Source organism: Brienomyrus brachyistius, unplaced genomic scaffold (assembly GCF_023856365.1).
Source record: "Brienomyrus brachyistius isolate T26 unplaced genomic scaffold, BBRACH_0.4 scaffold58, whole genome shotgun sequence".
NCBI lineage: Eukaryota > Metazoa > Chordata > Actinopteri > Osteoglossiformes > Mormyridae > Brienomyrus > Brienomyrus brachyistius.
The window spans coordinates 719,465-734,225 of record NW_026042333.1 but is presented as its reverse complement, the minus strand read 5'-3'; the positions used below and the strand labels follow the sequence as shown (position 1 = coordinate 734,225).

Below are 14,761 nucleotides of genomic sequence, written 5' to 3'. Positions count from 1 at the left end.
ATAAAACCTAGGTCTGGATTTGCAGGTCTGTAAGACTCGCATAAAACGCCCCGATTAAGCGACGGAGCAAGAAGGTTGAAGCCACGATTTACACACGTCGGAGCAGATAATTGTTGCATTAAGCGACGGAGAAAGAGCATCGGCACATAATTAACGAGAGCAGGAATTGTGAGCTGCACAGTATTGCGATAATTGTGCTGCGTAAAAAACATATCGCACCAGAAGATATAAATTGAGGCTGTAAATTAGCCCGGGATTCTGTGCGGCTGCGAAGGAGCCCGAAAGTGCTTAGCGGAAAGCCCAGAGCTACAGATACGGGTCGATCCGTAGAAGCTGAAGAGCTCAGCACGGATTCCCTGCAATTAGGATGCAGCCAGGAGGTCAGGGCTGAAGAGGAGCCGGAGGAGGTGACACTGGAGTTGCATCTTGAAGAGCAAGAGAGGTTTTACAGTCCTGGAAATCTGGGGAAGCTTGCAGTCAGAAAGAGCAGCGTCATGTCACAGGGAAAAATCGTTGCAGATTTTAATGTAAGGTAATAGGATCTGGACCTGACGCGTTAGCAGAATACTGTAATAGCAACACGTTCGATCATTCAGTCTCTCTCAGGTTGATGCAGGGAGCTCGGCTGCCTTGTCAACTCACATCTTCGGTGAATCCAGATATGAAGATGAGCTTTAAATCATACCTAATGTTCCATTTCGCTCACCATCAAGCCCCCGATGGGTGACGCTGGGCGGGAATCAGCGAAGGTCACCTCCGTCTCCCCGTTGAAGAAATCGCTCGTAACTTTCGCTTGATAAATTAGGTGTAAGGTGGGGGCTTTCCATGAAACGTGATTGATGAAGACGTCCATGAATTATCCGTGACTAGTTGTAGCGGTCATGGCGAGGACAAGGTCGGGGAGTATGATCTACACTGGGATGACCCTGAGGTAGACGCAGATATTTTTGATGTTCTACAGGAAGAATCTTAGCCTTTATCCCGGTCATTCCAGCCAGATCAGTGAGGATCAGTCAGCTCTGGGGAGCTCAGGTTCTTTGTAATATAGAAAGTTGAGATTGTTAGACCTTCAGTAGATGTGAAAGAGGACAGAAACTGAGGACTGTCTGGCCAGGATGTCGATGAGTCAAGATCAGAAAAGACAGGCCTGTGCATGCAGTGCCAGAGATGCTGTGCTCTTTGTTTACACCCAAAGAGTAATTGGATCATAGCCTAATCACTTAATTGGATCAATTAGTGCGTGAATGAAATACATTAGATCCTGCACTCCAGGTGCTCTGTGCTTGAGCCTTTCAGAGAGATCTGTACACTCTAAATGATGGCAGGCACTGTGGTTTCTAGGGGCCAGGGGCTGAACTCCAGATGAGGTGGGACATCCATAGTAGTTTTTCACCTATGCATCTGGAGCTTCAGGAGGATACTCATTATTTGTGGTTGATGATAAAGAGGGGATATTCAAACATTGTGCATGGGGGACTTCTTCCAAAACATAGATCTGTATGTACGTTGGAGGTTGATAGGTTAGCATCTTTTGCATGGTAAAGCTTGACTTATTTAGATTTAGATATATGCTGAATGTTAGTCCATTGTGGTTAAAAGGTACTGTGTTGTGGTTACCTGCTGTTTTTTTTATATATGATTTCTGCATAAGATATGGCTGGGATTTGAATGTTTTCAGTATAGGACCATGATGCTGATGCAATATCTAGGAATAACCAGGCCTGAGGAAGCTGTGATGAAACTGTGGGGGCCTGGGCAAGCAAAAGGCAGCCAGTACTGTCAATAACACTGGAGGCCAAACCATTATCCATCTGTGGAAACTGTGTCTGGGAGGGCTTCATAGATGCAGGAAAACCTCTATTTCTTCAGGCCTTTAGGGTCTATGAAAGTGCCAGGAGATGCCGATCTGTGATAAGCTTCCCCACCCACGTCTCTGTACAGCCCTTCTGCTTGTCTGATGTGTCTCCAAGTCGAGAATCTTGCTAACAATATTTCGCCGTTGAGCGATTTGTAAAATGCTGAGTTGTATTCTCAGTTTAGGCTTTTGAATATTCTAGGGTTCTGGTCCATTTTAGCATGTCTACGTGCCAGTGTATCCACTCTCGGGGGATGAACTGACAGAGTTAGGTGTCAAGTAAAGGTCAAAGCTGGTGTGTGAGGCAAGGGAACACCTTGACCTGCCCGCATACATGCACATATGGACAACTGTACGAGCATTTCCAGCAACTGCACTCCCTGCTGTGACAGCCGGTGGAAGGCCAAGTCACCTGATCGCCTTAAAGTGTGCTCCTCATCCCTGTCTTTGCTTATCCACCCTCTGTGGTGCACTTCAAGGGCACAGCATGGAAGTGAGCAAGTGAAATTCAAAGTTCTGAGTGTCGTGTTTAGGCTGTCCTGGGAGTTCCGGGTCAGTGGCTTCATTGGTGACGGGCAAGTCGGAGACAGTGATATGCCAACGGGGATCTTCGGCCTGACCTCGGGCGATCGGAAGGGCGCTGGATCAGCTCATTCCGCTAGCCATCCCATAATAAGATTGCGGGAAATCTCGGGAAGGAGAGTCGCCGGAGCGCAAGTGCCTCTAGGGATTTCATCAAGGAAATCGGCTCATACGCCAGTCAGAGCTCGTGTCAGCCGACCCTCCGGGCTTCTTTTCTTACCAGCTATCACTGTCCTCCCTCATCTTCTGCAACAGACCTAGTGATCAGAGTGATGACGATGCAACAGTGTGATGTTGACGCCTCAGCACGTCCACAAAAGCCCTTTAGTATCTCTTTCTGCCCAATGCCGTAAGACTCTTACCATCTGACGGATCAAGAAGGTACCAGCGGATTTGCAAAGCTGCGCATGCTGGAAGAATTTTAAATGTGTTTCTCAACGGCGAGACCTACCCTCAACTAGGATAGGATGATGTGGTTTCTTGTCCTATTTGTTAGCTAGGTTCTCATGTACTGCCATCCTCTAGGAAGGAAACATTTCTATTGCGGTTTTGGCTCATGATCTACATGCACCAGAGGTATTGTGGCTGCAGAAGCTCTACCCAGCATTCCGTCCTCTTGGCTATGCCCCCTTCATGCCCTGTACTAGGCTGAGGTCTTCTACAGGCCTCTAAATGTATTTAATGGATAGTGAAAGCTACTCTTATCCTAACAGGCTTCTGTGAAAAGGAGTTTCTACCCGGGGGCAGTGATTTGCGGATTCTGTCTCATGCTCAAAACAGCCCCTCACTCCCCCATTCCAGCGAACACGCACAAACAACCTGCCGGTCCATCTGTTTTAGGGCTGAGCGTGGGGCGCGGGGCGTGAGCAAGTGGCAGGGATGGCTGGGCAGGCGGACTCAGCGCGGCCCCCAGGACCCAGCGTAGCCAAGCCCAAAGATAAACGATTTGGGCGGCGTGAGCCAAAAATCTAATGAAGCGGAGAGCCCCCAAAGCCGTGTGCGGGATGGGGGGGGGGGGTTGTTTGTTCTGAATGAGACTACCAGCTAGACCTTGGGGGGGTGGTTACAAGAGAGCAGTATCATAGCTGTGTGGAAATAAAGGAACATGTGTGACACGCCAGGAGAAAAAGGTGAAAATAGCCAGCAGGTGGTGTAGCGGCAAAACACATGGGATTGTAGCTTATGACTGATAACTGATTCGAGATCCCAGGAGGGACCGCTATTGCTGGGCACTTGACAGAAGTACTTGGCCTAGCTCTCTCCACCGAATAATGTTTTTATTTGTGTAAATAAACCAAATCAAAGCACCTCCGAAAAAACCTAAAAGTAGATGGTGTGTGTCTGTGCTTGTGTGAAACGGTACTAGTGCTACATTAACCCATCTGCCAGATAAGGGTGGCTCGGTTTGGCAGCCATTTACCCAGCTCAGAAATGGTATCCCCCCCCATCAGCAAACCCCCAGTACTAATGTGGGAGTGTGTAGTGCAGAACAGAAGATCTTATTCTTGTTGTTGTGGTTGTTGTTGGTGGTGGTTGTGTTATTATTGTCATTTTTGTTATTAATAGGGTTATTATTTATATATTGTGCTGTTTTGTCAGTGTTTAATATTCTCCCATGATAATAATTGCAGTGGTGGGTATTTCTGCACAGGCATACGGCATTACCTCACTCTCACATGACACCCGTGATGAATGCCATCAGATTTTCCCGTCTACGCCCAGATCCACGAATGGCTGCCCGCTGATCCCACCCTCATAGCTTCTGTTGCAATTTCTGCTTGTGCTGCTGCTGCTCTGCTTATTTGATCTTGCAGTTTGCAAAGTGCTATTGGTTAGAGTTTGGAGCTACTGACTAAAAAGTGGCTGAACTCACAGAATTACTGATCCCTCAGATTCTATGTGTACAGTTACTGATCTCTCATATTCCGTTAGCACAGTTACTGTTTAGTTACTGATCTCTCTCATTGTTTGTACAGTTACTGTTCAGTTATTGATCTCGCTCATTCCATTTATACAGTTACTGATTAGTGATCTCTCACATTACATTTATATAGTTACTGATCTCTCACATTCCATTTATGCAGTTACTGATCAGTTGCTGATCTCTCACATTCCATTTGCACAGTTACTGTTCAGTTACTGATCTCTCTCATTTTTGTTTGTACAGATACTGATCCCTCTGATTATTTTCATGCTGGCCCCTCTGATCAGTCTCGTTCTTTCTCTCCGCCCCCCCCCCTCCCCACTCCAGTCCTCCTCAGCCTGCTGGCAGCGCATGCCCAGACGGAGATGAAGCGCGTGGTGGGGGACAATGCCACGCTGCCCTGCCACCACCAGTTCTGGCAGGCTGACGCCCACATGCTGGACATCGAGTGGCTGCTGCAGAAGCCGAGCTCTAAGCAGAATGTGGTGAGGGGCGTGGGGGGGGGGATCTTTTACTGTCACCGCCTCTCTGTCCCCATGCTGGGCCTCATGCACTCTCCCTTAAACCTTTGCCCATGGATTATTTTTCATGATTCAGGATGGCCTCCTTAGACACAGAGATATTTACGGGAGTAAATTACACTGATTTGCTACTGACTGACTAAGAGCAGACTGGAGCAGCTCTGTGAGGCCTTAGTCAGAGAGGGGTCCTCTGATTGGCTCTAGATTGTAATAACCCCAATGCAGTAATAGTAGCTCCATTAGAGTCTTCCATCATGTTCTGAGGGATTATTGGTTTCGCCCAGCAGTGATGCTGGCATTGAGAACCGACACATGACTCCACCTTTGCAGGTAGACGCTTTCGGTTTAATCTCAGCGCATGGTCCTGGTCCACCCTGTGAAAAAGACTCCATCTGTTACCATGCCTCCCACCACCAGTGTTGGTTTTTTTGAAGGGGGGGGCAACTGGTCGCTAAAACATATTTATCAGAGGCCCAGCGGGTGCGTAAGCAGCTTTTAATTGCGAACTCTTAGCAGTGTGCCGCATCTTCGCGGAGGTAGCGGACCGCCCAGCCTTCAGGGTCGCGTTAATCTGTTTTATTATTTTGTTCCTGTTGCGCGTTACTAAACGGTCATCGGGCAGGAGAACTCCGTCTCCCTGCAGAACGTAACGGTGGGTTAAAGAGCCAACGGCCTTCTGCAAAGACACGAACGGGAGCAGATGAAACAGAAGAAAATCCAGCTTTGATACCTCCGGTGCAATAAGCGGCTTTATTTTAAATTGGCAGCATGAGTTTGTTAATTAAAAGCAAACATCTGAGAGTTTGATGGAGGGATACGGGGGACTGTCGTGGAATGTGTAAGTCATCCTTTCATCCTGATGTATCTGGGGGAGATGACCTGTGCTCTCTCTCTCTCTATCTCTCTCTCTATCTCTTTCCTTTTCTCTCTCTTGCTCTCTCTCTGTCACACACACACACACACACACATATACACGCACACACAGGACAGGCTGCATGTTCATGCTGAAAAATACACTCAGCAGAGCTAAAACGGGGACAGCATGTGGCTCAGCCGGCTACGTCCCTCCGCCTGTGATCGGAAGGTTGCCGGTTCGAGAGCAGCCTCGTCCAGACATTCGCATCCGTGGGCCCTTTGACAAGGCCCTTAACCTCCCCTGCTTGCTCTCGCCTACAAATGTGCCCGTGCGTCATGAAGAACAAGATGGGGAAGCAAAAAAGTGTCATTATTATAATGAAATGAACTATGTGGGTACATAGGATTTTTGTTACTTTTCGCCAGTCCCATTATGCTGAGACATACATAGGCGAGAATGAAGACTGGGATCTGAGCACGGGCGCCATCATTTATCTAGCACCCCCTAGAGCTCTAGGGCCCAACACCAATGCGACTGTTTTGCCAGGCATGGAATGTGAGCTGCTGTGTTCCCATTCAGGGCCACAGAGGCCTAACCCACTGTGTTTCTGTTGGGTTCCCTCCCGCGGACCATCTGCATGGGGGCATCGGCGGTGTGGCTGGCTGGGTCCGAGGGAGGGACCTTCTCTCACCCGCGCTGTTAACCTGTCGTCACCAGGTGATCACCTACTTCGGGGGCAGGGTGTACGAGATGCCGGAGGGGGCTCCGGGGCGCCTCTCCTTCGCCGGCGACTACCTGAAGGGGGATGCCTCCCTGCTGATCAGCGACCTGGCCCTCACCGACTCAGGGGAGTACTTCTGCAAGGTCAAGAGTGGAGGGAAATACCACTGGAATACAGTCACCCTCTTAGTGCTGGGTGAGTCGCACCAGCAGGAGGCACCCTTCCTCATTTCTGTCTTATAGTCCAGTAAGGCAGAGGAGTCACTCAATCTTCATCCGGGAGCGGTTATCTTTGAAGATGCCTTTGACTAAACGACACGGTTATCTCACCGATGTCGGTGTTCTGATTCGTCATTTTGCTAGTACAGGTCCAGATCGGTGTGATTACTTAATCACGTTTATCGATAATATAAAAATCAGAAATGATTTTTCGTCTGATATGTCGCACTTCAAGCCGAAAAGTGAATAAGTATGAGGAGAAAATCCGACGACTTTAAGATTCCCGTTTTGAATGATGGAGAGTCGGGCCCAAATTGTTCGTCTGAAGCTAGAGTGAGCATCTGCTGCTCTAACCCCCCGCCACCCCCCCCCCCCCAAGCCTCCCTGCTATAAAGATATCTCAACAAATCCACGCATATATTATTTCAAACAGGTGACACCTTCGATTGGGGGTGTTGAATTTGCCTTGTTTGGCATAACGATAAGGTACTGGCAGGGATCCAGGGGCAGCCACTGTGACAGTGCCGGCAGATTAAAGAGCCCCCGCTTCACTGCAGGCCTCCATCGCATCCCCTGCAGAGCCGGCCTGCAACAATCCGGAGTGTGTGTGTGGGGGGGGGCGACGCCTGCCCGAACAGTGTGCCATCACTTTGGGGATGATGCAATGTGATGATGATGTGTCAGCGGTTCCTGTTCAGGTGGTGACCAAAAAGGTCAGCGATGGAATCATTTCGTGGGCCTTGGCTGTGTAGTTGGGCTCAGAATTACAGTAGCAGTTTGACCTGTCTTTATCTACGTAAAGTTTAAAATACAAACCCCAATAGCATCTTCTTCATTACCCTGCCTGCTAAACAGTATAATGCTAATCATCATGGTTAGTCCTCCTTAGCCCACCAAAATAATAGTGTAAAGCTAATTAGCTTGATTAGCGCTCATTAGGCTTCCAGCTACACAATGTAACGCTAATTAGCTTGGTTAACCTTCATTAGCCCACACTCTAAATAGTGTAATGCTAATTAGCTTGCTTAGCAATCACTAGTTTTCCAGCGAGACAGGGCAATGCTATACCCCACCAGCTAAACAGTGTAATGTTATTCAGCTTAGTTAGCCCTCTTTAGCCAACCAGCTAAATAGCGTTATGCTAATCAGCTCGGTTAGCATTTACTAGCTTTCCGGCTAAACAGCGTAATGCTAATTGGCTCGGTTAGCCCTCACTAGCCTGCCAACTAGACAGCGGCTCCTCTCTCTCTCTCCCACAGTAAAGCCATCCAAGCCTCGCTGCTGGATGGAGGGGCGTCTCCTGCAGGGCAGCGACGTGAGGCTGAGCTGCCGCTCCGCTGATGGCTCTGAACCCATCCGTTACAGATGGGATCGGCTGCTGGACAAGGGCAAGAACGTGGGCAGGCTGCCCCCACTGGCACTCATGGGTAATCTGCTCCGGCCGCCCATCTACGCGAGCCTGCCTCAGGGCACACATACACACTTGTTTTGAAAGAGACACATAAGCTCTACACACACGTGGCAAAGGTGGGATTCAAATGCCCAAGTAACAAAAATGAGGTGGAAGTACAATCTAACGTCAGAGAGATTGGAAGCTTGCTGGGGAGATTGTGCCTTTTCAGGCGTTTAATTTGACCAATGAAAAATCTGATGATTGACTTGGATGATGCAGGAAGTCCCGCCTCTCAGGAGGGCATCTCTCCACTCTCAGTGTGACCTTCTGGTTGTGCTTGCTACATTCCATCCCTCATTCTTAGTCACATCACGAGCTCCGCCACTTTACAATCCTTCTGAAAATCTAATCTAAGCATCGCCCATCGATTAATCCTGCTGGCTCCGATGCCCCCGAGCCGTGATGGTCGATCTGGGTCTAATGGTGCGGCAGGTGTCCTGTGAGCCGCTAGGGGACTTGTTCCTGCTGTGGGGGGATTCCACTTCCCTATCCCTTCATGGGCAGATCTGAAGAACCCGGAGATCATCACGCTGAGGAACCTGACGCAGGACAGCACGGGCATGTACCGCTGCACCGCCAGCAACGACGTGGGCGAAGAGAACTGCCTCATCGAGGTCAAGATGCACTGTGAGAGCGCCACCGCCAGGCCCGTCTGTGCAGCGCGTGCACCCATCCCAAGAACAAACGCGGTCAAGCATGCGCGCACGCGCCCGTACACACACACACACACACACACACACACACACTTTATGCCTCTTGTTTTGCTCAAACCCTCATCTTGTAAAGTGCAGACATAAGAGTTTGCTAATGATTCGCCGTTGCTGTACAGATTAAACGATTAAACTCAAAACGTCTTTAAGCGCAGATCAGATTAAGGCAAATGTTATAAATATAGGTATTTTTACAAAGACAGGTTTACAGCATGTATACACGTGTCATTTAGGAATTTAAATGCCTGTGTGTGTGTGTGTGTGTGTGCACGCACGAGTGTGTGCTATTGTTATATGTGCCCCCCCCCAATCCCAGATGTGCGTGGCGTGGGTGTGGTCGCGGGTGCCGTGGTGGGCGTGTCCTTTGGGGTCCTTCTCATCATCCTCATCATTTGGCTGGTCTTCCGCAAGAAGGAGAAGAAGAAATACGAGGAGGATGAGACCCCCAATGAGATTAGGTAGGTGCTGCCCCCTAGTGGGGTGGGGGAGCAAAAGCGGCTGGATCCCACTTAACACGGTGTCAGTCTGGTTTTCATTTGTATATCTGTGACTGTATACAGCTGCATGAGAGTCATTCATTATGCATGCAGGAGTTGCCTCAGTCAGGCAAGTGGCAGGCCAGGCATTTCAGCCTGTGACACTGTTTATCGAGTAACACTGGGCACACTGCAAAAAACAAGCTCACTGGGGACTGACTGCGTCGCCTCTGACATGCTGAGGAAACGTGACATGAATCTGTGAGCCGTGCGCGTGTACATGTATGTGTGCAGCAGGACACACGTTAGGGTTTCCATCTGTGTGAGAGCACATGTGTAATAGCAAGGGGCTGTGAGGGCACGCGTGTAACAGCACGCGTGTAACAGCACATGGCTGTGCAAGGGCAGGCGTGTAACAGCACGCGGCCGCGTGAGGGAACACATGTAACAGCACGCGGCCGTGTAAGGGCACGTGTGTGACAGCACACGGCTGCTGCATGTGCCCCACGGCTGCGCTCTGTGTCCCGCTCAGGGAGGACGCCGAGGCCCCCAAGGCGAAGCTGGTGAAGCCGCACTCGCTGCCCTCGTCGCGCTCTGGCAGCTCCCGCTCCGGGACCTCCTCCACGCAGTCCATGGTGCCCAGCAGCGGGCCGCACATGCCCCCCCAGCGGCCCTGCCTCCCCGTGGTGGCCGCGCTGCGGGAAAACGGCCGGACGACCGCCGGGCTGCCCCCCTCCCCACCAGCCTACTCACGCACCCCTCCCAGGGCCTCCGAGCTGGGCAATCCCCGGCTCAGTCCCGGGAACCTGGTTCGCATGGGCGCCACCCCCGTCATGATCCCTGCCCAAACCAAGGCCTTTCAGACTGTGTAGAAGGGCTCCCCCCAGTGGCAGCGTGCAGGAAACATGCAGACAGGAAGTAGCAGACTTTCACATAAGCAGCATCCAGCTGCAGATATCGTAATTGATATAACTTAAAGGAATTAATAATCAAACAGCGTTTAAATTAATGCATATTAACAAAAGAGACCTAAAGTTCCTGTCCCTCCAGATTGAAAAAATATTAAGCCCAAGGGTAGACATTTTTCTGTTTTTATTTGTATTTATCTACAGATATGGGTGCAAAGAGAGAGAAGCAGATAATTGGAGTTTATTTCATTTTGAAACACGCAGAGCTTGTTGCTGACTGGAGAGGTGATTTGCCGTTACAGAGACAGGGTCAGTGGTCAAAAGGCCCGCATTGCATCAGAGGGCTTGTCCTTCACCCTTCAGCATGTGTCCCATGTAGAGAGCCCCCTTGGGCGTGCCCGGGTTAGGGGTCAGACGCTATGCAGACATTTCAGCTCCAAAAAGCTTGCTAAGAAGTCTGAGCCTAAGATTTATCACCAACAGCAAGAGCTCCCAGTACTCATGTGCAAAGTCCACTAGCTAAGGGGCATTCCTGTGAGGTTACTCCTCATTTAACAGTGAGGTTACTCCTCATTCGACAGTGAGGTTACTCCTCATTTAACAGTGAGGTTACTCCTCATTCAACAGTGAGGTTACTCCTCATTTAACAGTGAGATTACTCCTCATTCGACAGTGTGGTTACTCCTCATTCGACAGTGAGGTTACTCCTCATTTTACAGTGAGGTTACTCCTCATTCAACAGTGAGGTTACTCCTCATTTAACAGTGAGGTTACTCCTCATTCGACAGTGTGGTTACTCTTCATTCGACAGTGAGGTTACTCCTCATTTAACAGTGAGGTTACTCCTCATTCGACAGTGAGGTTACTCCTCATTTGACAGTGAGGCTACTCCTCATTTAACAATGAGGTTACTCCTCATTTGACAGTGAGGTTACTTCTCATTTAACAGTGAGGTTACTCCTCATTTAACAGTGAGGTTACTCCACATTTGACAATGTGGTTAGTCCTCATATAACAGTGAGGTTACTTCTCATTTAACAGTGTGGTTACTCCTCATTTGATAGTGAGGTTTCTCCTTATGTAACAGTGTGGCTACTCCTCATTTAACAGTGTGGTTACTCCTCATTTAACAGTGAGGTTACTCTTCATTTAATAGTGTGGTTATTCCTCATTTGACAGCGAGGATGCTTCTTATTTGACAGTGTTATTACTCCTCATTTAACAGTCTGGTTACTCCTCATTTAACAGTGAAGCTATTCCTCACTTTTCTCATTTAACAGTGTGTTTACTCCTCATTTAACAATGAGGTTACTCCTGAGACAGGTGTGGTGATTCCTGGAGCATTTGAATGGATCAGATATCTAAAATATTTCACACATCGTGGCTCCCAACAATTAAAGAGTCACACATAACTGACAGTTTTATCCACAAGGAGGCGCTCTGCCTTCTACTCGCCCTTGGATTGGACACTTGACCTTGGACACTCCAGCAAAAACACCCCCCCCCCAGCATAAATGGCCAGTGAGTTTACCTAAGAGGTCACCAGTTTTAAATTACAATTAACTGATTTATCTAGTGCTGTGATCCAACGCAACTTAAAGTGGAGGAAATGGTAATGATTTATGGGTGCACCCTGGGATTCAAACCCACAACCTCTACATACCTGCATACAGTACCAGCAGCTCCAGCTGGCTGTACCTAAACTTCTGGACACTAGGTGGCGCCATGGCACACCAGGCTAAAAAGACCCTAAGGGCCACCAGGATGTCTGCCTTATTACCGCTGGGATTTCCTGCGGGGATGCATCGCCTATGGCAAACGCGCTGTTTCTTACCACCAAATGGACAGCGATGATACCACACATGGCCATTGGGTGGCGCTGTGCTGGACAAAGCTCAATAATGAGCACTCTGAGAGTTCAGGCTTACAACAACCCTATTCTCAGTGCGCTGTTTCCAGCTTTTGGAAAATATCTCAATGTAATTTTAATTCTATAAATAAATTAACCTTTCTGACAGTGTGGTGTAAGAAATAAGCTGGACTGAAGGCCTGTTCTGTGTGCCTTTGAAACCAATTTCTTGCATATGGGGTTACTTGTTAATCCTTACGGCATATGTAAATAGCCAACTGACTGTACAGAATATTAACAGAACCAAATAGAAAAACAGTGAAAATGGAAGTTGAAATATCGGTCGGGTGTTTTTCGGAAATTTTCACCAGAGCAAAGCGCAAAGGCAGAGGACGGTGCGGCGGTTAGGGATGTTGCCGGTTCAGGTGCCGGTATGGGACCAGCTCTTTGTCCCCCCAACAACTTGCTTAACCTGAATAGCTATTCCAGTCTAAATTGAGAAACATGAATTTATCAGCATCTCGCTTGTTCATATATGTGCTTCGTTTGCATGTGTAACTCACAGAAAATGTATTCTTATTTTATGCAGCCAGGTTAAAGAAACTGTGACTGTGGATTTTATTTTAATTTTTCCAATGTGTTATTACTGCTTGTCATGCGAAATAACGGATTTTCATGGAGTGCCGTTAAGATGAGCACGTATGTTGCATCCCTGTCCAGGGGGGTGGGAGCGCCGTCAAATGCCCAGACGACAACCTTAAAAAAAATCAAGGCTGCAACCGCTCTTCTCCTCTTTTTCAACGGTTCCTCTTTCGTGATAGTGGAACTTTTGAATGCCACGGCATAAAACAGAAATATTTTATTTTTTTGCTCGCGCCCTAAAGTGAAAACACGGATCGCTTATCAAGAGAGGTCAGGTCGACTGACGGTGTAAAAGGCTTAAGGACCCGAAATAAAGCATCTCAGCTGCTCTGGAGACCCCTCACTTTCTCCCAGCGGGGATGTTAAACCATTACAGCAGGAAAATCGAAGGGATCGTGGAAGAGGGACATCTTGTATTTCCACGAGCGTTTGAAACAAGCTCTTCAGTTTACAATGCATATTAAGCAGATGAGTGAATGTGGAATTATAATCTACTTGGACCTTAAACGCAAGCGTGACGATCTAAGCAATATCACAAGGTTCGATTCAGTGAACAGAGCGAACCTTGGTTCACAAAAACATTATAATGTCCATTTTCCTAGTCAAGGGGTTGTGTCTATGAAATAACACGTAGAGCAAACGCTACGCTCTGCTGGCGCCCTTCTTCCTACGAAAGGGACGTGCCCTTGTGTTTTATGGCGTGCCTGACGGGCCTTATCTAATTATTATACAAGAACCACATTAAGGAGAATGTTTGAGATGAACCTCTCTCCAATGGACTCGCAGAATGGAGGCATTTTCTCCATGACCTGCCCTGTATACGCTCACCGATTGAGATGCACCAAATGCAGCGCCCGCAGACGGAAAACAAACGTCATCTCAGCCATTTCACTGGAGATTTTTTCTATCTCGTTATATTAGGCCTATGTGCTCATTTGCGGGTCGGCATAACATATCAAATTATGGATAAATATTGTAGGAAGTTATAAGTGGTTGTTCCTTTTCTCACCTTCTCACGGTCATTTTACAGTGCTGGTTTGACCGGAAACACTATGTAAATATACCATTCGCTGGTGAAACTGTACATTTGTAAAATATTAAACATTGTTTTTCTTTGTAATAAAATATTCAACGTGTAAGCATCTAAGTCCCTTTCATTGTGCGAATACATCAGACTGATGTGTTTTCTTCTGGTTTAAATGATAAGGTGCGGAATTACTCGTTAATGTGTTTACGAAGTGTTTTATTCCTATAAGATGTATTATGTTTTACCGAACTAAGAAAATCAAGAAGTAAAAGGAGGTAAAAAAAAAATAAAAAAAGCCAGCTGTGAACGATTAAAATGAAGCGTTTGAGAGGAAAAACAGGCAGTAACGTCACATGACTACAATGAATACGATAATGTCATTTTATTTTAGACTTAATTAATCCATAGTATTATACGCTAAACGTCAGTAAGTTGATTTTTATTATTTGTGGGTATTCTTGTTTAGAAATCCAGATTATCCAAGTGCTCTGTTTATTGTCTGGGACCGGGGTGTCAAACTCCAATCCTGGGGGGCCGGAGCCCTGCACATTTTTGGCTTTTCCTTCATTTGACACACCTGATTCTCAGATTCTGAAATCCTTACACCTCCTTGTGCTAATTACCACACAGCCCTTGACCTGAATAATTTGTGGTGGAACTGGGAACGAGCTAAGCTACACAGGGCTCCGCCCCCCTCCAGGACTGGAGTTTGACACCGCTGGTCTGGGAGATTGAGTGACAGGATGGGCGGAGGTGTGATGTCTCCCTCAAGTGGTACATTTTCATCATGACTTCTAAGAAACTCAGAAAAACGAATAGGCCTACATATATACAAAGATAGGCGCGTTATATTAATTACTGCCTTTTGCCTTATCACACGACAGACGTGATGTCATTAAATACGTGTCAAGAACAATCAATTTAAAAATGAAACTTCACCCACAACTGGAAGCCACAAATCTACCTCTTACAAAAATTACAAATCAAGAATTTACAAAGTAGGCCTATTGAATGTGTTT

The 14,761-nt window shown here is 47.7% G+C and overlaps 1 protein-coding gene across 1 annotated transcript in view; it reads left to right on the top strand.

Annotated features, from left to right (window-relative positions):
• LOC125724935 (CXADR-like membrane protein) overlaps nucleotides 1-13,713 on the top strand; it is a 41,602-nt gene extending 27,889 nt beyond the window's left edge. Inside the window, exons 3-8 of the mRNA XM_049001417.1 lie at nucleotides 4,689-4,846; nucleotides 6,456-6,654; nucleotides 7,937-8,104; nucleotides 8,635-8,757; nucleotides 9,157-9,298; nucleotides 9,849-13,713. Coding sequence (XP_048857374.1) covers nucleotides 4,689-4,846; nucleotides 6,456-6,654; nucleotides 7,937-8,104; nucleotides 8,635-8,757; nucleotides 9,157-9,298; nucleotides 9,849-10,188 — 1,130 coding nt within the window. The 3' untranslated portion in view covers nucleotides 10,189-13,713. The remainder of the gene's footprint in view (nucleotides 1-4,688; nucleotides 4,847-6,455; nucleotides 6,655-7,936; nucleotides 8,105-8,634; nucleotides 8,758-9,156; nucleotides 9,299-9,848) is intronic.
• The last annotated feature ends 1,048 nt before the right edge of the window (nucleotides 13,714-14,761 follow it).